Source organism: Anomaloglossus baeobatrachus, chromosome 1 (genome assembly GCF_048569485.1).
Source record: "Anomaloglossus baeobatrachus isolate aAnoBae1 chromosome 1, aAnoBae1.hap1, whole genome shotgun sequence".
Classification (NCBI taxonomy): Eukaryota; Metazoa; Chordata; class Amphibia; order Anura; family Aromobatidae; genus Anomaloglossus; species Anomaloglossus baeobatrachus.
The window spans coordinates 960,547,940-960,575,577 of record NC_134353.1 but is presented as its reverse complement, the minus strand read 5'-3'; the positions used below and the strand labels follow the sequence as shown (position 1 = coordinate 960,575,577).

Below are 27,638 nucleotides of genomic sequence, written 5' to 3'. Positions count from 1 at the left end.
AAATCCATCATACAATGACTAGTAAAACATTTTTTGACAGCTATCCGTTCTATTATCCCCTAAAAAATGTCGTAATAAGAAGGTCATGCCATACAGGAATGAATAACGGAAATGGACCTTTTGTGCAGAATGGAGAGACTTCCAACATGTAATAAAATTAACCCTGGGAGTTTCTATCGAATCTGTCAGGATTGGAACATGTTTAGGGAATGTCCTTACTTTCCATCAGTTCTCGAGAATTGATATCCTTAAATATTGAGACTACTTTTTCAATATGATAAATCGCAGCACCCATCCCCTATTTCCCCTCCTTCCTTTCCATTCCGTCTTTTCTCTTTTCTTTTCTTCTTCTTTCTCTTCCTTTCTTAATAATATAAAAGTGATTAGAGTCTTTTTAATTTTGTTGTGATATTTTGGTTTTTATATGATATGCACTGACGAGCAAATGGGTAACAATGTTTTGAACTTTTGACTTTCTGGCTCCATATCTCACCATCCACTACAGCTTTGAGCGTGAGAGTGTAAGGGGGGTGCAAGGCTGAGTGCACCCCACACCTGCAAACCAGCAATATACTGTATGTTGTTCTGGTATAGTGTATATTATTGGTAAACGGCCACTAGGTGGCCACAGTGTGTAAGCTGCTACCCTGGTACTCCGGGCTAGAGGGAGCTAGTGAAGGCGAGTGGCTTAGTTTGAAAAATGACAGTTAAGGAGTCAGTTAGTGTGAGGAGAGTCCCTGAGGGAGAGGAGCAGACGGCGTCTGTGAGAGACTTGGTGGAGATAAATCCCAATAACTCTAATCTGGCGTGACCTTGTGGGTCGAATCCGGGTGCTGGACACACAGTGCGGCCCGGGTGGTGGCTGTTTCCTGGCGGAGACCTCACAAATCCCCTCAGTCAGCGAAAGGTCAGTGGGCCCTTGAGAGGGGAGTAAGTCCTGACTGACCATAAAAATGGTTGATTCTGCCATGGATAGTGAAGCTGAAGGGGAGGAAGAGGAGCTTAGGGACCCCAACAGGAGCCCGAGTACCAGGGAATCGGTCAGCCGGCAAAATGTACAAGTTAAGAGTGGCTCCGGTCGCTAATGGCAATGACCGAGGAGGAAAACCGGAGTGTATGAAGGACAGTATTTTTTGAGGATGATATCCCCTGTAACTAAAAAGCAATGTGAACGCCACTCGCGAGATGTTAACAGTAAAAAGCATTCGTTAGTTTTAAACAAGACCTGTGTCTGTGTGTGGTGTTAGGGGACACTGGGGCCTGCTGCAGGCGGCAGCTGGGAAGTGACCCAGAAGAAACAAGAAACAGTCCTGCCTCAGGCTGTAAATGGAGTGCTCTGCACCACAAGTCCCAGCAACCCTTTCCCTTTATTAGACAGGCGGCTGTGGTACAAAGAAGTGACCTAGGGCTGTGCTGTAGCCTGAAGGCAGTAACTGCCAAGACTGTCGGAGCACCCCACCACCCATCGAACAAGACGACCTTCTTCTGATAGGCAATCAACTTGGCTATCTTATACATAAATTTGACTTGCGACTTTTTCGCATACTATTAGCTACGCAGATCTTGTCATGTCACTGCATTGTTACTATTTTGCTGCTGGTAGTGGAAAATGATTTTTCTTCCTGTATACTACAAATTATAACCAATTCTTACATTCCCTAATAGCTCCGTGTGTTATTAGGTTGATTCCCAAGAGAAAGGTCCTTGATTCAAATCAAGGAGCCGCTATGAAGAAGACTTCCCAAGAAAAGAGAAACCTCATCATGAAGCTCATCGATAGCGGTCTCTCTCAGCCAAGGAAATTGCCAAACTGCATCATGTGAGGCCAAAACAATTGAAATAATATGAAATCAAGTCTGTCCATCCATTCAAAAGCCAAGAAGTGACGTCCAGGCAAAATATTGGAGTCACCAAGTCACTCATCACAAGGTCTATCAGTTCTGGTGACACCCGGCAGTGGAGGCGGCTCATCTGCTCCATAATAGTGACATCACAGACATCCATGAGAGCACCGAATGTCGCATGTTACACAAGTCTGGAATGGTGGCCTGAAAAAAGGTGAAGAAGCCGCAACTTCAATATCAGCTTGAATTTATAAAGAAGAAAAGAAAGTGGAAGATTGGAAACGAGTGATTTGGAGCGATGAGATGAAAGTCAATAGACTGCTCTGATGGGGGCAAATAGGTCTGGAAGCTCTATATGTGGTTGTTTCAAAACCAAAGGCATTGAATACTTTGACCAGGATCAATGGTGGTCTCAATGCTGAGCCTATATGTAAGTGTCCTACAAGACGAGTTACTTCATACAGTCGAGTACTATGGGTATGAAAAGGACAACATAGTGTTCCACCAGGACAACATAGTGTTCCACCAGGACAACGACCCGAAGCATACAGCGAGATTGATGAAGATATGGTTCAATGACAATGAAGTAGAGGAGCTGGATTGTCCCCAGACCTCAACCCAACACTTGTGAGTGAAGAAAAAGCTGTATACATCCACAAGTGATGGAACCAGTATACACAAACACTGGGAACGTGGAGAAGAGACCTGACCAGTATACACCAACACTGGGAACGTGGAGAAGAGGACTTGGGATCAGATTTCGGTGGAGACATGCTTGAATCTGATCGAGAGCCCAGAAGGATGCAGGCAGTGCTGAAAGCCAAAGGTGGATTTACAAAATAGTAACAAAATCATTAAAATTTATTTTAGATTTTTTAGAAGCAGAACAGTAACAATGCAGTGACCGACAATAATCTGCATAACTAATCATATGCTAAATAGCTGCAAGTCACATTTATGTATGAGATAGCCAAGATGATGGTCTATAAAATGAAGGTCGTCTTATGCTCAAAGCTGTAGAGATGGTGAGATATGGAGTCAAAAGGGCAAAATATTGTTATCCTTTTGGTCGTCAGTTTATACAGAAAGAATACATAGATATTGAAGTTTTCACTTTCTTGGGATTGTACCTTATGCGGTGTTACATAAATGACATTTTTCTCCATTATGTATCTTGTGAAATTTATTCAATAAACAAGTTTAGGGGAAAAAAAACACATTTCACATAAACTACATAAACAGCTTCTTGCCTTAGTGAGTTCTTTGATGCCTTAGAAGATTTATTTTTTGGAAAAAGCCCTTCTCACATTGTGGGCATGAGTATGGCTTCTCCCCAGTGTGAATTTTTTGATGTGTAACAAGATTTGATTTCTGATTAAAACATCTCCCACATTCTGGACAAGAAAATGGCTTCTCCCCTGTGTGAGTTCTTTCATGTATTAAAAGATATGATTGGTTGGTAAAACATTTCCCACATTCTGGACATGACATTTTGTTTCTTTTATGAGCTTTTTCATGTGCGATTAGAACTGACTTTCGGACAAAACACTTTCCACATATTGTACATGAAAGTGGCTTCTCCCCTTTGTGCATTTTTTGATGTGCAACAAGGCTTGCTTTATCATTACGTTTCACACTTTTAGAATATGTAGAAGACTTATCTTTTGTGTGAGTTTTTTGATGTCTAACCAGAACTGATTTGTAGGTAAAACATTTGCCACATTCTGAACATGCATACAACTTCTCTCGTGTGTGAGTTTTTGCATGCCTAACAAGAGCCGATTTCCAGTTAAAACATTTCCCACATTCTGGGCATGAATACGACTTCTTTTCTGAGTGAGTTTTCATGTGACTAATAAGCCCTGCTTTGGTGATCAAATATTTGTTGCATTCTGAACAGGTAAATGGCTTCTCCTGAGTGCAAGCTCTTTCCTGTTTAACACCCCATATGGGAATTATATTTTGTTCAAACAATTGCTGTGAATCAGGAGATAGGGCATGTGTATAGGGATCAGATGGCAGGACTTGGATATGAAAGGCTGATTGTATATCTGGAGTAATGGCATCCTCTTCATATGTATGATGTACCACATCATCATCCTCAGCTTTAACATCTGATGATAGCAGATATCCCTGTGAGTTCCCGGTAAAATAATCTGCCAAATAAAAATGAATTTATTTGTTTTTTTATTAATATAACATCAAACATATGTTTCTACTTTATAAAAAATTATTAAAGGTTCATTTTGCAGAATGCAGGTCACCACTCTTTTCAAGTAAAATGCACTTTTACATAGTAGGTCAGAGGGGAGAAGCTGCATTGTTGGTCAACGGGTAGGAGCTGCATTGTCGATCAGCGGGTAGGAGCTGCATGGTAGGTCAGAGGGGAGGAGCCGCATATTAGGTCAGATAGAAGTAGCTGCATGGTGGGTCAGAGGGGTAGAGCTGCACGGTAGGTCAGAGAGGAGGAGCCGCATGGTAAGTCAGAGGGGAGGAGCCGCATAATAGGTCATATAGACGTTGCGTGGTAGGTCGGAGTGGAGGAGCTGCATGGTAGGTCAGAAGGGAGGAGCTGCATGGTAGGTCAAAGGGGAGGAGCTGCATTGTAGGTCAGAAAGGAGGAGCTGCATTGTAGATCAGAAGGGAGGGGCTGCATGGTAGATCAGAGAGGAGGAGTTGCATACTAGGTCAGAGAGAAGAAGCTGCATGGCAGATCAGAAGGAAGGAGCTGCATGGTAGGTCAGACGTGAAGAGCTGCATTGTAGGTCAGAGGGGAGGAGTCGCATACTAGGTCAGATAGGAGTAGCTGCATGGTAGGTCAGAGGGGAGGAGCTGCATGGTAGGTCAGAGGGGAGGAGCTGCATGGTAGGTCAGAGGGGAGGAGCTGCATGGTAGGTCAGAGGGAAGGTGTTGCATGCTAGATCAGATGGGAGGAGCTGCATTGTAGGTCAGAGGGGAGGAGCCGCATAGTAGGTCCGATAGGAGGAGCAGCATGGTCATGTACACAGCAGTCATGGTTTCTGACCAAGTGCAAGCCTGAATATGCATATACAAAAAAAAATGGCAAACCATTTCTTTTATTCTTTTCCACCCTTTTGCTAAAAGAGGACCAACATCTGCATTTGTGTATGTTTTTTTCGAAGTAACTAAATGTAAACTTAAAGGTGCCATATAAATGACATAACTGCTTGATGAGCCCTCAGTTGCACGGCTGTTTCTCCCGGCGCCCCGTATGCATGATTACAGGCCTCAGACAAATGTGCGTGTTAATTTAGAATGGGGAGATAGAATATATCTCACAGTAACAAAGGATTAGGAGCCAAGAAATCCAAAATGCCTGTAATTCTTCTCCCGAACATTTGCCATCAGGGGAGAATCAGGTAACCCTCACACCCAATAGATTACAGCTGATCCTAGAGAAAATGTCAGGTTCTGTTTAATGACGGTTAGAAGTGCTCGGTAGATACACATGGCGCGATTGTAACACTATCTCTCCTCTCTTCATACAGGGATATACTTCATTCCTCTGCTGTGAGTATGCCATGTTCCAGCCTGTATCAATGGTATATATCTCACTCAGCCCACTGAATTTGTTCCCTGTAAGGAAATTACTCTACTAAGCATCATAAGCCCAATATTACCATTTCTGTGTGTTTCTACCATTACGCCCCAGCAGCACGCCCGCTTCTTGGGTTATATGTGACTCCGATCTCTCCTTTACTCCCTACATCATCGGAATCTACAATTCTATCTTTTCTTACTGTGGACTCTGTAAAAATTCTTACTACGGTATTATTCATTCTTGTCTGGACTATTGCAACTCTCTACTAATCTGTCTCCCTCTTACTAAACTCTCCCCTCTCCAATCCATCCTGAATTCAGCAGCCAGGATCATATTCCTGTCCAACCGCTACACCGATGCCTCCATCCTGTGCCAGTCATTGCACTGGTTGCCCATCCTCTGCAGAATACAATATAAACTTATCTCTATCACCCACAAAGCTTTTCACAGTGCTGCATCACCCAACATCTCCTCCCTCATCTCTGTCTATCACCTACCTGTCCTCTCCATAGTTTAGCAGTGCCCTACATCTCTCCCTCATCTCTATCACCTTACCAGTGCTGTCCACAGTTCTGCATCACCCTGCATCTCCTCCCTCATCTATCATCTACCCATCCTCTCTACAGTTCTGCACCTCCCTACATCTGCTCCCTCATTTCTGTCTATCACCTACTTGTCCTCTCCACAGTTCTGCACCACCCTACATCTCCCTCATCTCTGTTTATCACCTATCTGTTCTCCACAGGTTTGCACCACCTTACATCTCCTCCATCATCTCTGCCTATTGCCCTACTTATTCTCTAAACAGTGCTGCACCGCCCTACATCTCCTCCATCATCTCTGTCTATCACTTACCTGTCTTTTTCACAGTTCTGCACTTTCCTACATCTCTTCCCTCATCTCTGTCTATCACCTACCCATCCTCCCCACATTTCTTCACCACCCTACATCTGCTCCCTCAATTCTGTCTATCACATACCCGTCCTCTCCACAGTTTTGCATTGCCCCACATCTCCTCCCTTATCTCTATCACCTTACCCGTCCTCTCCCTAGTTCTGCAGCACCCTACATCTTCTCCCTTGTCTCTGTCTATCAACCACCCGTCCTCTCCACAGTTCTGCTCTTTCCTACATCTCTTCCCTCATCTCTGTCTATCATCCTACCTGTCCCCTCCACAGTTCTGCACTGCCCTACATCTCCTCCCTTTCTTTGTTTATCACTTACCCATCCTCTCCACAGTTCTGCACTGGCCTACATCTCTTCCCTCATCTCTGTCTGTCACCACACCCGTCCTCTCCACAGTTCTGCACCTCCCTACATCTCCTCCCTCATCTCTGTCTATCACCTACCTGTCTGCTTCATAGTTCTGCATTGCCCCACATATCCTCCCTCGTCTCTGTCTATCACCCTACCCATCCTCTCCACAGTTCTGCACCGCCCTACATCTGCTCCCTCATCTCTGTCCATCACCTACCTATCCTCTCCACAGTTCTGCACTGCCCTACATATCCTTCTTCATTTTTGTGTATCACCTACCTGTCTCCTCCACAGTTCTGGATTGCCCCACATCTCCTCCCTCATCTCTGTCTATCACCCTACCCGTCCTCTCTACAGAGATGCACCACCCTACATCTCCCTCATATCTATCACCTACTCATCATCTCCACAGTTCTACACCGCCCTACTTCTCCTTCCTCATCTTTGTCTATTACATACCAGTCCTCTCCACAGTGCTGCATTGTCCTACATCTGCTCCCTCATCCCGATCTATCACCCTACACGTGCACTCCATTCTGCTGCTGACATCCTCTATAATCCGAACCTCCCACTCCCTTCTCGAAAACTTCTCACGAGCTGCGCCAATTCTCTGTAATGCACTACCCAGTATAATTCTATAATTCACATTTATTTAGACTAGCCTATCACCTCACCTCAATTATCTAACTATTCCCATTTTGCCCTTACAAAATCTTCTCCGAAATCTGGTCCTTCTTATCATTTGTTTACACCCTCAATGCACTTCATACCCCTCTGTATCTGCATTTATATATACTGGCTGGTGACTGGTTCATGCAGTGTTATGTGAATCCACTATTTATTATACTGATGGCTGGACCGTACAATACAAGAACTTTTTTACCATGAACCTTTTGTGTCCCTCACTCCTCTACGTATTTGTTGCATTGTGTTATTCTGTATTGTCTAATATTGTCTGTACATGTCTCCTGTGAATTGTAAAGCGCTGCGGAATATGGTGGCGCTATATAAATAAAAATTATGCACCGATTGTTTCCCTCTGCCCTCAGTGTCATGACTGCTGGAAGCCGATGGGTTTCTTGGACAGCCAGGGACTGGATGGAGGCCGCCATGTTTGTCACGTGGTCCAATCAGTCCAAGAGATGCTGATTTAATACTGCAGTATATCTGTAGATAGCACTAGCAATCAGGCAATCTCAGGGTTAATAATAAAATGTAAAAAGAGAAAAAGAAAATACAAACCAGGTATCACAGCGTCCGTAAACGTCCAATCTGTGATATCAGATGAATTCACCTGAGTGGTAAATGCTGTAAAGAAGAAAAACAAAAAAAAAAATCAAAATTGTGAATTTTTTAGTTGCAACAATGTAAACAAAAAAACATATATACCACAAAATTACTGCACATGAACAAAAACAGCTCACCACAAAAAAAATAAATTACAGGTCTCGGAATTGGTGGAAAATATATATATATATTTCTTATTTGCAAAGTAAAGGGTGCTTTACACGCTGCGACATTGCTAACGATATATCGTCGGGGTCACGTCGTTAGTGACGCACATACGGCGCTGTTAGCGACATCGCCGCGTGTGACACCAAGGAGCGACGATCAACGAGCGCAAAAATGTGAAAAATCGTTGCTCGTTGACACGTCGCTCCTTTTCCAAATATCGTTGCTGCTGCAGGTACGATGTTGTTTGTCGTTCCTGCGGCACCACACATCGCTGTGTGACACCGCAGGAGCGAGGAACATCTCCTTACCTGCGTCCACCGGCAATGAGGAAGGAAGGAGGTGGGCGGCATGTTCCGACCGCTCATCTCCGCCCCTCCTCTGCTATTGGACGGCTGCCGTGTGACGTCGCTGTGATGCCGCACGTACCGCCCCCTTAGAAAGGAGGCGGATCACCGGCCACAGCGACATCGCAGGGAAGGTAAGTCCGTGTGACGGGGGTTAGCGATGTTGTGCGCCACGGGCAGCGATTTGCCCGTGATGCACAACCAACGGGGGCGTGTACGCTCGCTAGCGATATCGGTACCAATATCGCAGCGTGTAAAGTACCCTTAAGACTATATTTTAAGCCAATAAAATAGTAAAAGAAAACCTCTTTATATCACCATAATATACTGGAGAACTGTCTTATCGGGTCAAAAAATAAAAACAATGGTAGAATTGGGGGTTTTTTTTAACCATTTCAGCACACTTGTTATATTTTTCTCCTTAAAGAGGACCCACCACCAGGATTTTCATATATAAACTAAAGCCAGTGCTATACTGGCGCTGTCATACTGATTCTATACATACCATAAGTTGTGAGATCAGATGTATAGTTTCTGAAATACAGGCAAGTAAAGTTTGTGAAATGCACTGTTATTTCATGAGTGGTGCTACAGAATATCTAATAGGTGGGTGGGGTTTTGCTACTTATTCCCGCCCCTGTCTGCTGCCTGTCTTTCCTCCCCCTGTCCTTCTTCCCCCCTGTCCATCCTCCCCCCTGTCCATCCTCCCCCCTGTCCATCCTCCCCCTGTCCTTCATCCCCCCTGTCCTTCATCCCCCCTGTTGTTCCTCCCCACTGTCTTTCCTCCCCCTGTCTTTCCTCACCCTATTCTTCATCCCCCTGTCCTTCCTCCCCCCTGTCTTTCCTCCCCTCTGCCCTTCCTCCCCCCCTGTCCTTCCTCCCCCCTGTCTTTCCTCCCCTCTGCCCTTCTTCCCCCCTGTCCTTCCTCCCTCCTGTCTTTCCTCCCCCTGTAAAATCAATTACTTTTGATTTTTGGTGTGATTTGGAAAACAGCAATGGATATAAAATCTGGTGTGTTATTATAGTATTCACTTAATTTATTCATCAAGTGTAAGAAAACCAATTTTTTTTTTCTGAACCCCTCCCCCCCAGGAGAAAGTTATTTGTGTCCAAAATAAAAAAAACACAACTTTTTGTACAAGAAAGAATACACTAATTCAGCTCAATCCACAGAAAAGAAAACCAAATGGATGGATCTCGAATTGGAGAACCATTTCTGTGATAAGAAACGGAGCAGCAGATGAGGTCCTGAAGTAGTAAAAAGCTGCGTGTATTCAGTCCTGTCTATTACCTGGTGATGTGCGGGGCTGGGGCTCCTCCAATATCACCTCCTTGTACCGCTCCTTGTGTCCTTCTAGATACTCCCACTCCTCCATGGAGAAATAGACGGTGACGTCCTGACACCTTATAGGAACCTGACAACACAATGATACCGTTATCACCCAGAATCCTCCAGTGCCGTCCTGTATAATGTCCCAGCATTCCCAGCAGTGTCACCTCTCCAGTCAGCAGCTCCAGCATCTTGTTGGTGAGTTCCAGGATCTTCTGGTCATTGATGTCCTCATGTATCCGGGGGTGAGGTGGAGGTCCCGGGATTGGGCTCAGGGTTCCTCCCCGTCCTTCAGACACAGGGGCCTGACAGCGATCACTAGAGGTCTTCACTACTGTGTAATCCTGAGTGTGGAGACATTAATAATATCACTACAGACATTTCCAGAGTCCATCACCTCCCCGGTCATATCCTCTGTTATTCCCATAGATAATGATGTAATGTGATGACATCAGAGCCTCTCACCTCCCCGGTCATATCCTCTGTTATTCCCATAGATAATGATGTAATGTGATGACATCATAGCCTCTCACCTCCCCGGTCATATCCTCTGTTATCCCCATAGATAATGATGTAATGTGATGACATCAGAGCCTCTCACCTCCCCGGTCATATCCTCTGTTATCCCCATAGATAATGATGTAATGTGATGACATCAGAACCTCTCACCTCCCCGGTCATATCCTCTGTTATCCCCATAGATAATGATGTAATGTGATGACATCAGAGCCTCTCACCTCTCCGGTCATATCCTCTGTTATTCCCATAGATAATGATGTAATGTGATGACATCAGAGCCTCTCACCTCTCCGGTCATATCCTCTGTTATTCCCATAGATAATGATGTAATGTGATGACATCAGAGCCTCTCACCTCCCCGGTCATATCCTCTGTTATCCCCATAGATAATGATGTAATGTGATGACATCAGAACCTCTCACCTCCCCGGTCATATCCTCTGTTATTCCCATAGATAATGATGTAATGTGATGACATCAGAGCCTCTCACCTCCCCGGTCATATCCTCTGTTATTCCCATAGATAATGATGTAATGTGATGACATCAGAGCCTCTCACCTCCCCGGTCATATCCTCTGTTATCCCCATAGATAATGATGTAATGTGATGACATCAGAGCCTCTCACCTCCCCGGTCATATCCTCTGTTATTCCCATAGATAATGATCTAATGTGATGACATCAGAACCTCTCACCTCCCCGGTCATATCCTCTGTTATTCCCATAGATAATGATGTAATGTGATGACATCAGAGCCTCTCACCTCCCCGGTCATATCCTCTGTTATTCCCATAGATAATGATGTACTGTCATGACATCAGAACCTCTCACCTCCCCGGTCATATCCTCTGTTATTCCCATAGATAATGATATAATGTGATGACATCAGAGCCTCTCACCTCCCCGGTCATATCCTCTGTTATTCCCATAGATAATGATATAATGTGATGACATCAGAGCCTCTCACCTCCCCGGTCATATCCTCTGTTATCCCCATAGATAATGATGTAATGTGATGACATCAGAACCTCTCACCTCCCTGGTCATATCCTCTGTTATTCCCATAGATAATGATGTAATGTGATGACATCAGAACCTCTCACCTCCCCGGTCATATCCTCGGTTATTCCCATAGATAATGATGTAATGTGATGACATCAGAGGCTCTCACCTCCCCGCTCATATCCTCTGTTATTCCCATAGATAATGATGTAATGTGATGACATCAGAGCCTCTCACCTCCCCGGTCATATCCTCTGTTATCCCCATAGATAATGATGTAATGTGATGACATCAGAGCCTCTCACCTCCCCGGTCATATCCTCTGTTATCCCCATAGATAATGATGTAATGTGGTGACATCAGAACCTCTCACCTCCCCGGTCATATCCTCTGTTATTCCCATAGATAATGATGTAATGTGGTGACATCAGAACCTCTCACCTCCCCGGTCATATCCTCTGTTATCCCCATAGATAATGATGTAATGTGATGACATCAGAACCTCTCACCCCCCCGGTCTTATCCTCTGTTATTCCCATAGATAATGATGTAATGTGATGACATCAGAGCCTCTCACCTCTCCAGTCATAGCCTCTGTTATCCCCATAGATAATGATGTAATGTGGTGACATCAGAACCTCTCACCTCCCCGGTCATATCCTCTGTTATTCCCATAGATAATGATGTACTGTCATGACATCAGAACCTCTCACCTCCCTGGTCATATCCTCTGTTATTCCCATAGATAATGATGTACTGTCATGACATCAGAACCTCTCACCTCCCCGGTCATATCCTCTGTTATTCCCATAGATAATGATATAATGTGATGACATCAGAGCCTCTCACCTCCCCGGTCATATCCTCTGTTATTCCCATAGATAATGATGTAATGTGATGACATCAGAGCCTCTCACCTCCCCGGTCATATCCTCTGTTATTCCCATAGATAATGATGTAATGTGATGACATCAGAGCCTCTCACCTCCCCGGTCATATCCTCTGTTATTCCCATAGATAATGATGTAATGTGATGACATCAGAGCCTCTCACCTCCCCGGTCATATCCTCTGTTATCCCCATAGATAATGATGTAATGTGATGACATCAGAGCCTCTCACCTCCCCGGTCATATCCTCTGTTATTCCCATAGATAATGATGTAATGTGATGACATCAGAGCCTCTCACCTCCCCGGTCATATCCTCTGTTATTCCCATAGATAATGATGTAATGTGATGACATCAGAGCCTCTCACCTCCCCGGTCATATCCTCTGTTATTCCCATAGATAATGATGTAATGTGATGACATCAGAGCCTCTCACCTCCCCGGTCATATCCTCTGTTATCCCCATAGATAATGATGTAATGTGATGACATCAGAGCCTCTCACCTCCCCGGTCATATCCTCTGTTATCCCCATAGATAATGATGTAATGTGATGACATCAGAGCCTCTCACCTCCCCGGTCATATCCTCTGTTATTCCCATAGATAATGATGTAATGTGATGACATCAGAGCCTCTCACCTCCCCAGTCATATCCTCTGTTATTCCCATAGACAATGATGTAATGTGATGACATCAGAACCTCTCACCTCTCCGGTCATATCCTCTGTTATCCCATAGATAATGATGTAATGTGATGACATCAGAGCCTCTCACCTCCCCGGTCATATCCTCTGTTATCCCCATAGATAATGATGTAATGTGATGACATCAGAGGCTCTCACCTCCCCGCTCATATCCTCTGTTATTCCCATAGATAATGATGTAATGTGATGACATCAGAGCCTCTCACCTCCCCGGTCATATCCTCTGTTATTCCCATAGATAATGATGTAATGTGATGACATCAGAGCCTCTCACCTCCCCGGTCATATCCTCTGTTATTCCCATAGATAATGATGTAATGTGATGACATCAGAGCCTCTCACCTCCCCGGTCATATCCTCTGTTATCCCCATAGATAATGATGTAATGTGATGACATCAGAACCTCTCACCTCCCCGGTCATATCCTCTGTTATTCCCATAGATAATGATGTAATGTGACGACATCAGAACCTCTCACCTCCCCGGTCATATCCTCTGTTATTCCCATAGATAATGATGTAATGTGATGACATCAGAACCTCTCACCTCCCCGGTCATATCCTCTGTTATCCCCATAGATAATGATGTAATGTGATGACATCAGAACCTCTCACCTCTCCAGTAAGATGGAAGATTATCTCCAGCGTGAGGTTTAATATCTTCTCCGCCATCTTATTCTTGTCCCTATTCATCCTGACTGGAAAGAAGATGAAAATCTCATATAAATAACGTGTAGTAAGATAATATGAAGCGTCGTGTTCTCGCTCTGTAGCTGACCACAAGCATAAATATAATAATTTGTTATAATTTATAAATTAAAAAATTATTATATTTATGCTTGTGGTCTCTTAGCGCGGCATAAAACCCGTTTTCCCCAGTTTTTTTACGCAGAACTATCTCTGGCAGAGGTCAGCAGACAGGAGGGGCATTATAAAGGGTGTGGTGTCTTCCCATAGGATGTAGCTGAATGAGGGTACTTCAGCTGGGAGACACACACCACCTACAGTCAGCCAGTGGCACTGCAGATCCCAAGGAAACCCAGACCAATGGATGAGTGGAGCCTGCACCCATTGGCGCCGCTGGCATCGACTCCTCTCCCACCACCAGCACTATCCACGGCAGGAACACGGCATCGCCTGGCGATCGGAGTAGAAGTCGCTGGAGCGGACTCCGGTGGTGACGTAACAGGTGGTTGCAGAAGACACCAGGTGATGTGGGAGCAGAGGAAAGGTGAGTAGAATGTTATGCATCAGGGGCAGAACAGGGAAACATACACTAGGATTGGGGACCATGTTAGGCTACTTTCACACATTCGGCTTGAGCTCTGCGGCTCAATCCGGCTGTGAAGCCTATGCAACGGATGCGGTGAAAACACCGCATCCTTTGCATAAGTTTTTTACATGCGGCCGGTCCGGTTTTTGCCGCTTACGGCATGCTACTGAGCATGCGCAGTGGCAAAAACCGCATCCGGCATCCATAGGGATGCATTGGGAAAAGCGCCTCATCGGCCGGATGCGGCGCGATGCGTTTTTTTTTTGCCGGAGCAAAAAACGTGCCAGGGAACGTTCCATCCGGCCGCCGCATCGGCTAAATCTGCCGCATGCGGCAAAAGCCGGACCGAACGCAAGCCCATGCGGCACAATGCGGCACTAATTAAAGTCTATGCAGGAAAAACGCAACCGGCAGCAAAAAAAAAACGGTTGCGGTTTTCCTGCAAAGTGCCGGATTGTGCCGCATTGCAAAAGCCGGATGTGTGAAAGCAGCCTTAACCAGGATGGAGACATATGTACCAGGAAGGGGACATATATACCAGGGTGGAGACCATGTGGACTATACATACCAGGATGGGAACCATATATACAAGCATTGGGACATACTGTATATACCAGGATGAGGACATATTCCCCAGGATGATGGGCATATATACCAGGATGGGAGACATTACTACATAATGAAGGAGGAGGGGGGGGGCAATTCATAAGTCTTTATAGCATTTAGAACGCTGCAAGGGCTCATAAATCTGAAAAAAGTGTGTGTGGGGGAGGGCAGGTACAAATTTCACACTGGGCCCCATTGGACTCTAGTTACACCACTGCAAAAACGTATCATACATTCCCAGCAAGAACACAAGGTGGTACAAGCGACAGAGTATGGCCTTTCTGCTGTAACTTCTGGGCTTCCAGGACCAATTGTCCCTGCCAGCAGCACCCTGCTTTTGGTGGGCTCCCACTGAGATGATAAGGTATTAGATGTGACCTGCAGTCCCATGTAAGGCAACAGATACTACAGTGATACTTTTGTGAGTACAGATAGTAGTGATTGCTCCTCTGGATCACACTCTGCTGGTTCTGCATGTGCGGATGTTTTGGGCTGGAGGGAGGAGTAAAGGCTACTTTACATGCTGCGACATCGCTAGCGATCTCATTAGAGATGTGAAATTCTAGATCGCAGGTGCGATCTTTCGAGATCGCACATGCTTAAAATGACCTATGTGCGATCTCAAAAGCTCGCACTTGTTGTCCCCGTGTTTGCGTGGGTTTCCTCCGGGTTCTCCGGTTTCCTCCCACACTGCAAACACATACAGATAGGGAACCTAGATTGTGAGCCCCAATGGGGACAGTGTTGAGAAAGTATGTAAAGTGCTGTGGAATTAATAGCGCTATATAAATGAATAAATATTATATATTAATCTGAAACTTTGTGATGCTGCAATTGGCAATTTTTCATGTGGGCATTATTCTGGTCACTGTTTCTTTCTTTTTTGGGGCTGGTGTTATTTTTTTTTTTATTCAGCAGTTATTTATTTTTGTTTTTTTACAGGTTTAACAACAAAAATAATAAAAAAATAACAACAACACAGTGTGGAGCCCAGATGTGAATACTCTTAAAAGCCGCTACAAAATGTAAGAACCGGGCAAAATATGGGCAACAAAGTGGTCAGCGAAGTCTGTTACTGAAAGGGTTAAATGACTTTGGGCCGCTGATAATGACAATACGGATAGTGACGCCCCACATCTACCTCGGGTCACTCCGGCCGGGCCTAAATGGGTTCTGGGCATCAAAGGGGGTAAATCGCTAATTTTCACCTATTTGAATACATAACAGGTGTCTTTTAGGGGCCACTGATCTCACGTGTGGACGGAAAATAAAAAGTCATGGCTCTTGGAAGAAAGGGAGGAGAAAACAAAAACTAATAAATGGCCGCGACAATGGCGGCTCCACCGGCCTCCATCCTCTGATTCCATCTTTCACTTTTCCTTTTCGGAGCCGTAAATCTCAGCGTCCAGAGGAGAGGATAAGAAACAAAGAAAACCCGTGTCCTCCTCACTTGTCCCAAATTACAAAACCCCGAAAGATACATAATAAATCTGCACGGGAAGCGCCGCGTCCGCAAAAGACCCAAAAAAACATAAAAGAACGCATTTACCCGGAAAGTAAATAATATAAAGAGAAAGCAGAAAACAGAAAATCACATTAATAATTCACCACAAACAGATTGTGCGTTATATGGTCAGCAACAAAACTGAGACCAAATAAAGGGTTAATCATCCTCCGCAAGAACAAAAACACTCACCTGCAGCAGAGCCGGCGCCGCCTGTGCTCACAGGACCTGTGTGATGTCACCGCCATGTGATCAGTCACATGGTCAGGGGCTGCTCCAGGGGGCTCAGCTCAGGGTCTGCAGGAGGATGGAGCAGAGCCGTGTGTAATGTGCGGGAGGAGACCAGTGCTGGAGATACAGGGAAGGGAATAAGTATTGGATCCCTCGCTGATTGGGTAAGGTTGCCCCCTGACAAAGACATGAACAGTCTATAATTATAAGGGTTGGTTAATTTTACCATGGAGATATAGAAAATCCTAAATAAAATCCGGAAAATCACATTGTATAAATTATATAAATGTATCTGTATTTTGCAGAGAGAAATAAGTATCTGATCCCCTGCCAACCATTAAGAGTTCTGGCTACAGACACTTATAAGGATGTCAGGGACAAGACCATAGCCCTGCACAATGCTGGAATGGGCGACAAAACTAGAAGTAAGGCTACTTTCACACATCAGATTTCTGTATTCAGGCACAGTCCTTCTCTTTCCGGCTCCAACGGATCCGGAAAAAATAGTGAAAACCGTATCCACTGGATCCGTTATGCCGGAAGCGTAAAAAAATGGATCTGGTGGATCCGTTTTGTCCGGTTTTCTTTGCTGGATCCGGTTTTTTTTCAAAACATTGGAGCATGCGCAGTTTACAAAAACAGATCCGGCAGCCGCATCCGTTTTTTGCCGCATTGCGCCGGATCCGGCGTCCATAGGCTTCCATTGTAAAACACGCCGTATCGTGCCGGACAAAAAAATGTTGCAAGATATGTTGCCTCCGTCCGCCGCTTTAATTAATTTTCCGCATCTGGAAAAAAACGGATGCAACGCAAAGCCATCAGGCACAATCCGGTAACAATTGAAATCTATGGGGATAAAACGGATGCGGTACCGGATCCGTTTTACCCGTTTTTTTCCGGATTGTGCCTGATGGAAAAAACCTGATGTGTGAAAGTAGCCTAAGGCTACTTTCACACATCCGGCTTGAGCCCTGCGGCTCAATCCGGCTGTGCAAGCTATGCAACGGATGCGGTGAAAACACCGCATCCTTTGCATAAGTTTTTCCCATGCGGGCCGCCCGGTTTTTGCCGCTTGCGGCATGCTACTGAGCATGCGCAGTGGCAAAAACCGCATGCGGCGGACGAATGCGGTATTTGCCGCATCGCGCCGCATCCGGCCGCCATAGGCATGCATTGAGAGATGCGCCGCATCGGCCGAATGCGGCGCGATGCGGTTTTTTTTTGCCGCACGAAAAAACGTGCCAGGCAACGTTCCATCCGGCCGCCGCATCGGCTAAATCTGCCGCATGCGGCAAAAACCGGATGGAACGCAAGGCCATGCGGCACAATGCGGCACTAATTAAAGTCTATGCAGGAAAATCGCAACCGGCAGCAAAAAAAAACCGGTTGCGATTTTCCTGCAAAGTGCCGGATTGTGCCGCAGAAGAAAAACCGGAGGTGTGAAAGTAGCCTAAGACGCTGGGTGAGAAGGAGACAACTTGGTGCAATAGTAAGACAATGGAAGAAATACAAAATCAGTGTCAATCAACATCGATCTGGTGCTCCATGCAAAATCTCACCTCGTGGGGTATCCAGGATTATGAGGAAGGTGAGAGATCAGCCTAAAACTACACGGGGGGAACTTGTTACTGATCTCAAGGCAGCTGGGACCACGGTCACCAAGAAGACCATTGGTAACACATTACACTGTAATGGCTTAAAATCCTCCAGTGACCTCAAAGTCCCACTGCTCAAGGAGGCCCATGTGCAGCTGACCCGTCTGAAGGCCCATGTGCAGCCGGCCCATCTGAAGAAGGCCCATGTGCAGCCGGCCCGTCTGAAGAAGGCACGTGTGCAGCCGGCTGTTACGTCACCACTAGAGTCCACTCCATCGACTTCTGCTCCGATCGCCAGGTGACGCCGTGTTCCTGCCGTAGATGGTGCTGGTGATGGGAGAGGAGTCGATGCCAGCGGCACCGGTGGGCACAGGCCCCGTTCATCCACTGGTCTGGGTTTCCTGGAGATCTGCAGTGCCACTGGCTGACTGTAGGTGGCGTGTGTCTCCCAGCTGAAGTTGCCAGCATTCAGCTACAGCCAATGGGAAGACACCACACCCTTTTTAATGCCCCTCCTGTCTGCTAACCTCTGCCAAAGATAGTTCTGAGAATTCTGGCTCCTGTTTCGTCCTGTGATTTCGTATGCTGATTACCGCTTGTTTCCGGACTACCCTCCTGCCTACAGTTTTTGTACCTCGCTGCCCGAACTGGATTTGACCTCTGCTACATTTTCTGATTACGTCCTTGCCTGCCAATTCTGTCCCTGCTCCGCAATTCCTGGTTTGACCCTGTCTGACGACTATTCTCTCAGACTGCAGCTTTCCACAGGTAGTGATCTCCAGGGCTCTGTGTAGTTCCAAATCCCTGTATAGGGGTTAAAGGTTTTCAGGGTTCTGGGGGTCCTGCCTGGTGAGTGGCTTCCCTCTAGCCTGTTCATTACTGCCCGTCTGAGTCTGTGGATCCAGGCAGGCGTTACACCGGCCCGTCTGAAGGAAGCCCATGTGCAGCCGGCCCGTCTGAAGAAGCCCCATGTGCAGCCGTCCCGTCTGAAGAAGGCCCATGTGCAGCCAGCCCATCTGAAGAAGACCCATGTGTAGCCGGCCCGTCTGAAGAAGGCCCATCTGAAGCCGACCCGTCTGAAGAAAGCCCATGTGCAGCCGGCCCATCTGAAGAAGACCCATGTGTAGCCGGCCCGTCTGAAGAAGGCCCATGTGCAGCCGGCCCATCTGAAGAAGGCCCATGTGCAGACGACCCGTCTGAAGAAGGCCCATGTGCAGACGACCCGTCTGAAGAAAGCCCATGTGCAGCCGGCCCATCTGAAGAAGACCCATGTGTAGCCGGCCCGTCTGAAGAAGGCCCATGTGCAGACGACCCGTCTGAAGAAAGCCCATGTGCAGCCGGCCTGTCTGAAGAAGGCCGATGTGCAGGCGGCCCGTCTGAAGAAGGTCCATGTGCAGCCGGCCCATCTGAAGAAGGCCCATGTGTAGCCGGCTCGTCTGAAGTTTGCCAATGATACCTGGAGAATTCTGAGAGTGATTGGGAGAAGGTGCTGTGGTCAGATGAGACAAAAATTAAGCTCTTTGGCCTTAACTCAACTCACTGTGTTTGGAGGAAGACAAATACTGCGTATGACCAAAATAACACCATCCCCACTGTCAAGCACAGAGGTGGAAACATTATATTTGGGGATATTTCTCTGCTAAGGGCACAAGACTACTTCACCGCATCAATGGGACAATGGATGGAGCCATGTACCATAAAATCCGCATGCACTCTGTTTTTTTCCCAGAACGGGACTTGATCCCATGAGATTGTGAGCTCTTTGTCCATAGGCAACAGTTCTACCATTGAACCATTGCATGTACTCAAATCCTGATTGACAACCTCCCTCCCTCCGCCAGGACATTAAAAATGGGTCATGGCTGAGTCTTCCAGCATGAAAATGAACCACAACATACGGCCAAGGCAACAAAGGAGTGGCTCAAAAAGAAGCACATTAAGGTCATGGAGTGGCCTAGCCAGTCTCTAGGCATAATCCCATGGAAAACTTATGGAGGAGCTAAAGCTCTGAGTTGCCAAGCGACAGCCTCAAAATATTAATGATTTAGAGATGATCTGCAAAGAGGAGTTGAGCAAAATTCCTCCTGACATTTGCGCAAACCTCATCATCAACTACAAAGAATGTGCGACTGCTGGGGCACCAACAAGGGAACGGCCACCAAGTATTAAAGCCTGCTTTAAACGCTGCAATTAATCGTGCGATTGCATTTGCGATCGCACCCGCCCCCATCATTTGTGCGGCACGTGCAATTAGTTGCCCGTGTCGCTCAATGTTGTAACCCCCCATCACACGTACTTACCTTCCAAATGACCTCACTGTGGGCGGCGAACATCCACTTCCTGAAGGGGGCGGGACGTTCAGCGTCACAGCGACGTCACACAGTGGCCGCCCAATAGAAGCGAAGGGGCAGAGATGAGCGGGACGTAAACATCCCGCCCACTTCCTTCCTTCCGCAGGCCGGCGGCCGCAGGTAAGCTGCAGTTCATCGTTCCCGGGGTGTCACACGTAGCGATGTGTGCTTCCCCGGGAACGATGAACAACCGGCGCGCAGAAGGACGGTCAATATTTTGAAAATAAGCAACGTGTCAACGAGCAGCGATAAGATGAGTATTTTTGCTCGTTCACACTCGCTCGTAGCTGTCACACGCTACAATATGTCCAACGATGCCGGATGTGCGTCACTTACGACGTGACCCCCGACGACGTATCGTATGATATATCGATGCGTGTAAAGCCCGCTTAAGTCTTGTTTGCCAGAGGAATCAAATACTTATTTCTCTCTGCAAAATGGAAATACATTTATATAATTTATACAATGTGATTTTCTGGATTGTATTTTGGATATTATATCTCTCACTGTTAAAAATTAACCCACTGTTCATGTCTTTGTCAGTGGGCGAAGTTACACAATCAGCGAGGGATCAAATATATATTTCTTTTATTGTAGGTGTTTAGTGCTCACGGGCAGAATGCATTATAGGTGCTCCTGTGCCCGCTGCTTATCATCAGGGCCGTATTTACCATTAAGCACCCGTGGTCCGGTGCCTGGGGCGGCAGGTTGCGGGGGGCGTCACCTTCTGGCAGCAAAAAAAAATTTTTTATTTTTTTTATTTTTTTATTTTTTTTTACAGATCCTCTCCCCCTCCATTAGACAGTCGATTAAATCCGCTGTGTTTTCGGAGGGGGGAAGAGGCGCATTTCCATTTATTTGTGTCCGCGTCAATTAAGACACGAATGCAAACAAACTGCAGCCGCTGAGCACGGCTGATTGACCCCAGAACTGCCGGCGCCTGCACTTCCGGGGTCACATGCGCGCGCCAATCAGCTCCTTCCTCTGTTCTGCGTCCACTGCTGTGTGGACATCACGTGCAGAGCTCACAGCAGGACGCCGCGATGGAAGCCGGTGTCAGAAGAGGATACTCACGTGAGCCAGGAAGATGGCGGCGGGCACTGGATCAGGTAAGTGCTCGCAGAGCTGAAGATTCATAAGGAGCGTGGGGGTGTCTCTAATGCAGACCGGAGATCTGCGCATGCGGGGGGGGGAGGCAGAGGCTTATACTGGGGGGAGGCTGGAGGGAAGCAGAGGCTGATACTGGGGGGAGGCTGGAGGGAGGCAGAGGCTGATACTGGGGGGAGGCTGGAGGGAGGCAGAGGCTGATACTGGGGGGGAGGCTGGAGGGAGGCAGAGGCTGATACTGGGGGGGAGGCTGGAGGGAGGCAGAGGCTGGTACTGGGGGGAGGCTGGAGGGAGGCAGAGGTTGGACGGAGGCAGAGGCTGATACTGGGGGGAGGCTGGAGGGAGGCAGAGGCTGATACTGGGGGGAGGCTGGAGGGAGGCAGAGGCTGATACTGGGGGGAGGCCGGAGGGAGGCAGAGGCTGATACTGGGGGGGAGGCTGGAGGGAGGCAGAGGCTGATATTGGGGGGAGGCTGTAGGGAGGCAGAGGCTGATACTGGAGGGAGGCAGAGGCTGATACTGGGGGGAGGCTGGAGGGAGGCAGAGGCTGATGCTGGAGGGAGGCAGAGGCTGATACTGGGGGGAGGCTGGAGGGAGGCAGAGGCTGATACTGGGGGGAGGCTGGAGGGAGGCTGAGACTGGGGGGAGGCTGGAGGGAGGATGAGACTGGTGGGAGGCTGGAGGGAGGATGAGACTGGTGGGAGGCTGGAGGGAGGCTGAGACTGGTGGGAGGCTGGAGGGAGGCTGAGACTGGTGGGAGGCTGGAGGGAGGCTGAGACTGGGCGGAGGCTGGAGGGAGGCTGAGACTGGGGGAGGCTGGAGGGAGGCTGAGGCTGAGACTGGGGGGAGGCTGGAGGGAGGCTGAGACTGGGGGGAGGCTGGAGGGAGACTGAGGCGGAGACTGGGGGGAGGCTAGAGGGAGGCTGAGGCGGAGACTGGGGCAGGCTGAGGCTGGGGGGAGGGAGGCTGAGGTGGAGACTGGGGCAGGCTGAGGCTGGGGGGAGGCAGAGGCTGAGACTGGGGGAGAGGCTGATGCTGAGGGATGATAGAGGCTGATGCTTGGGGAGGCTGGGGAGAGAAGGTGAAGCTGAGGGAAGAGAGAGGCTGATGCTGAGGGAAGAGAGGCTGATGCTGAGGGAAGAGAGAGGCTGATGTTGAGGGAAGAGAGAGGCTGATGCTGAGGGAAGAGAGAGGCTGATGCTGAGGGAAGAGAGAGGCTGATGCTGAGGGAAGAGAGAGGCTGATGCTGAGGGAAGAGAGAGGCTGATGCTGAGGGAAGAGAGAGCCTGATGCTGGGGGAGAGAGGGGCTAATGCTAGAGACAGAGTACAAGGGTTGAGGCATAGTGCAATGACAAAATCGATTGGATGGGGGGAGTGTAAGGACTCAGAATAAGAGGGGGGCAGCATTGGGAGCTCATTATGGAGAAGGGGCGGCATGTGTGGGATCAGTATGGAGTGGAGCAATGTAGGGGAGTCAATATCAAGAGTGGGGTAGTGTGTGTGTGTGGGGGGGTGTCTCAGCATAAACGTTAGTGTGGTGGTCTTAGCATGAGTGGGGCAACATGGAGGTGTCATTATGGAAAAGAGGAAGGCAGCATTAGGAGCTCATGGAGAGGGGCAGCATGCATGGGACATTGTGAGAAGGTGGGCAGCATGCATGGGACATTGTGAGGAGGGGGCAGCATGCATGGGACACTGTGAGGAGGGGGCAGCATGCATGGGACACTGTGAGGAGGGGGCAGCATGCATGGGACACTGTGAGGAGGGGGCAGCATGCATGGGACATTGTGAGGAGGGGGCAGCATGCATGGGACACTGTGAGGAGGGGGCAGCATGCATGGGACATTGTGAGGAGGGGGCAGCATGCATGGGACATTGTGAGGAGGGGAGAGCATGCATGGGACATTGTGAGGAGGGAGCAGCATGCATGGGACATTGTGAGGAGGGAGCAGCATGCATGGGACATTGTGAGGAGGGAGCAGCATGCATGGGACATTGTGAGGAGGGGGCAGCATGCATGGGACACTGTGAGGAGGGGGCAGCATGCATGGGACACTGTGAGGAGGGGGCAGCATGCATGGGACACTGTGAGGAGGGGGCAGCATGCATGGGACACTGTGAGGAGGGGCAGCATGCATGGGACACTGAGGAGGGGGCAGCATGCATGGGACACTGTGAGGAGGGGGCAGCATGCTGTTAGGGCCAGGTGGACGGGCAGACCCAGGAGGTGGATCCACTGGGCCGAACACCTCACTGAAGGCAAGGGGTCCGGTAGCCGGAGCACTACAGGTAGCAGGACAGTCCGTTCAAAGGAGTGGAGTGTAGAAGTCCCTGGGACCACGGAGTCACTGAAGGTAGTCCGGGTGACGGAGCTCAGGTTCGGAGGCCGAGATGTTGTCAGGCAGAGTCCGGAACCGACGGAGCGAGAAGACGGGTCACCACAGGGATCAGAGATGGTATGGACTGACGGGATGGCGGACAATCACCGTTCGGGGTTCGGGAATCGTCAGGACCGGATGGCGAGGCAGGAGCGGCTCTAGGAGAGAGATAGGTAAGTATACCGCAAGACACAAGGAGACCTGACTCCTAGCTTAGCAAAACACGAAGAACAGGCCCCGCCCACTTGGAAAGGATCCCCCTATATACCCTGTACCTGATTCTTCAATATCCTGTTGGAGGACACTGGCCCTTTAAGAGAGGGTCAATGACCGCGCGCGCGCCCTAATGCGCATGCGCGAGGCCCGGGTGCCAGAAGCCAGAGCAGGGAGCGGTGAACAGGAGGCAGGAGAGCCGGGCTGGGGCCGAGTTGCCGACGGGCGCCGGGAGCGGGGACCGGGCTGCCTGGGGATCGCAGGCGATGGAGCAGGAAGGCTGTGGAGCGGGGGACCGGGAAGCCTGGCACAGGAGCGGCGGAGCGCGACCTGAGAGCGGGGAAGCGTGGCAGGGAAGCCGGTAAGCAAGGCAGGGGAGCCGGGGAGCATGGCAGAGGAGCCGAGGAGCCTAGCAGGGGAGCCGGGGAGCGTGACACATGCATGGGACACTGTGAGGAGGGGGCAGCATGCATGGGACACTGTGAGGAGGGGGCAGCATACATGGGACACTGTGAGGAGGGGGAAGCATGCATGGGACACTGTGAGGAGGGGGCAGCATGCATGGGACACTGAAGAGGGGGCAGCATGCATGGGACACTGAAGAGGGGGCAGCATGCATGGGACACTGAAGAGGGGGCAGCATGCATGGGACACTGAAGAGGGGGCAGCATGCATGGGACACTGTGAAGAGGGGGCAGCATGCATGGGACATTGTGAGGAGGGGGCAGCATGCATGGGACTTTGTGAGGAGGGGGCAGCATGCATGGGACTTTGTGAGGAGGGGGCAGCATGCATGGGACATTGTGAGGAGGGGGCAGCATGCATGGGACATTGTGAGAAGGGGGCAGCATGCATGGGACATTGTGAGGAGGGGGCAGCATGCATGGGACATTGTGAGGAGGGGGCAGCATGCATGGGACTTTGTGAGGAGGGGGCAGCATGCATGGGACATTGTGAGGAGGGGGCAGCATGCATGGGACATTGTGAGGAGGGGGCAGCATGCATGGGACACTGTCAGGAGGGGGCAGCATGCATGGGACACTGTGAGGAGGGGGCAGCATGCATGGGACATTGTGAAGAGGAGGCAGCATGCATGGGACACTGAAGAGGGGGCAGGATGCATGGGACACTGAGGAGGGGGCAGCATGCATGGAACACTGTGATGAGGGGGCAGCATGCATGGGACACTGTGAGGAGGGGGAAGCATGCATGGGACACTGTGAGGAGGGGGAAGCATGCATGGGACACTGTGAGGAGGGGGAAGCATGCATGGGACACTGTGAGGAGGGGGCAGCATGCTGTTAGGGCCAGGTGGACGGGCAGACCCAGGAGGTGGATCCACTGGGCCGAACACCTCACTGAAGGCAAGGGGTCCGGTAGCCGGAGCACTACAGGTAACAGGACAGTCCGTTCAAAGGAGTGGAGTGTAGAAGTCCCTGGGACCACGGAGTCACCGAAGGTAGTCCGGGTGACGGAGCTCAGGTTCGGAGGCCGAGATGTTGTCAGGCAGAGTCCGGAACCGACGGAGCGAGAAGACGGGTCACCACAGGGATCAGAGATGGTATGGACTGACGGGAAGGCGGACAGTCACCGTTCGGGGTTCGGGAATCGTCAGGACCGGATGGCGAGGCAGGAGCGGCTCTAGGAGAGAGATAGGTAAGTATACCGCAAGACACAAGGAGACCTGACTCCTAGCTTAGCAAAACACGAAGAACAGGCCCCGCCCACTTGGAAAGGATGCATGGGACATTGTGATGAGGGGGCAGCATGCATGGGACACTGTGAGGAGGGGGCAGCATGCATGGGACACTGTGTGGAGGGGACAGCATGCATGGGACACTGTGAGGAGGGGGCAGCATGCATGGGACACTGTGAGGAGGGGGCAGCATGCATGGGACACTGAGGAGGGGGAAGCATGCATGGGACACTGTGAGGAGGGGGCAGCATGCATGGGACAATGTGAGGAGGGGGCAGCATGCATGGGACACTGCGAGGACGGGGCAGCATGCATGGGACACTGCGAGGACGGGGCAGCATGCATGGGACATTGTGAGAAGGGGATAGCATGTATGGGACATTGTGAGGAGGGAGCAGCATGCATGGGACATTGTGAGGAGGGGGCAGCATGCATGGGACACTGTGAGGAGGGGACAGCATGCATGGGACACTGTGAGGAGGGGGCAGCATGCATGGGACACTGTGGAGGGGGAAGCATGCATGGGACACTGTGAGGAGGGGGCAGCATGCATGGGACATTGTGAGGAGGGGGCAGCATGCATGGGACACTGTGAGGAGGGGGCAGCATGCATGGGACACTGTGAGGAGGGGGCAGCACGCATGGGACACTGAGGAGGGGGCAGCATGCATGGGACATTGTGAGGAGGGGGCAGCATGCATGGGACACTGTGAGGAGGGGGCAGCATGCATGGGACATTGTGAGGAGGGGGCAGCATGCATGGGACATTGTGAGGAGGGGGCAGCATGCATGGGACATTGTGAGGAGGGGGCAGCATGCATGGAACATTGTGAGGAGGGGGCAGTATGATGTGAGGTCAATGTGCAGATCATATTTCATAATTGAGGAAGGTGTGGTGGGTATAATTTATAAGGGAGGGCAGTGTGTAGTTTATTAGGGGCAGTGTGACAGTCAGAGTATATAAGTGGGGACGGTGTGGTGGGAATATTTTATACTCATGCTATGTTTTGCTGTGCCTGTGGTGATCCCCATTGGGGGGGGGGGGGGGTTAGTGCCCTTCGTTTCTCATTGATACTTTTTAAAGTGTTTTACAGAGTAGATCTGCCTTAAACAGATGTCGTGTGTAAAAACTCAGTTTTACGTTGTCACTAATGTTGAGGAGGACCTTTACATCAAATACTTAATTAACCTTTTGATAAGGGATTGTGGGAAATATATCGATTTGCCTTACATAATTCAGGTTTCAGATCATATACATGACACAGATATAAAGATGGCTGACATTTCCTGTTATCCACACCTTGCTTGGAATGCAAAGAATGTCCAGATGAAAGAAGACCTCCATATAAGGGAAGACCCCTGGTCAAGCTACAAGACATCACAGACCAAATCATCAGCATGGATGCACCAGATGACGTCCCTCCCATCGTCATGGTTTCATCCACTGGAGTCAGACCTGCCCATCAACAGCAACACGGATCTCCCCATTGGCTAGCTCATGAACTGTCCCACTAAATGGGCATATCTGAACTTGTGTACGCCCCTAGCCTATATCAAGAGGACGCATGAGTCTCCTCTGTCTTTTTTGGTGCCTTTTCTACTGTGACCAAGAAAAGATTACATATCCGACTGTGTCTGGTGTGAATTCTTTTACGCATGCACTTGGCCCATATCAATTCGGCCAGGCAGTAGGCAACTAGTGATCTCTGATTAAGAGTTCACCTTAACATTATTGGCGCCAACGTGGAGCCATCAGACGTCGACACCCGGAAACCCTTG

The 27,638-nt window shown here is 49.1% G+C and overlaps 1 protein-coding gene across 1 annotated transcript; it reads right to left on the bottom strand.

The window, feature by feature from the left end:
* Positions 1 to 3,025: 3,025 nt before the first annotated feature.
* Positions 3,026 to 16,564, bottom strand: LOC142257757 (uncharacterized). Its single transcript, XM_075329934.1, has 6 exons — positions 16,481 to 16,564; positions 13,521 to 13,603; positions 9,960 to 10,136; positions 9,754 to 9,877; positions 7,906 to 7,971; positions 3,026 to 4,000 (listed from the first exon to the last, which is right to left on the bottom strand). The coding sequence occupies exons 2-6, from the start codon at positions 13,596 to 13,598 to the stop codon at positions 3,096 to 3,098; spliced, it is 1,350 nt and encodes a 449-aa protein (XP_075186049.1). The 5' UTR covers positions 13,599 to 13,603; positions 16,481 to 16,564; the 3' UTR covers positions 3,026 to 3,095.
* Positions 16,565 to 27,638: the final 11,074 nt, after the last annotated feature.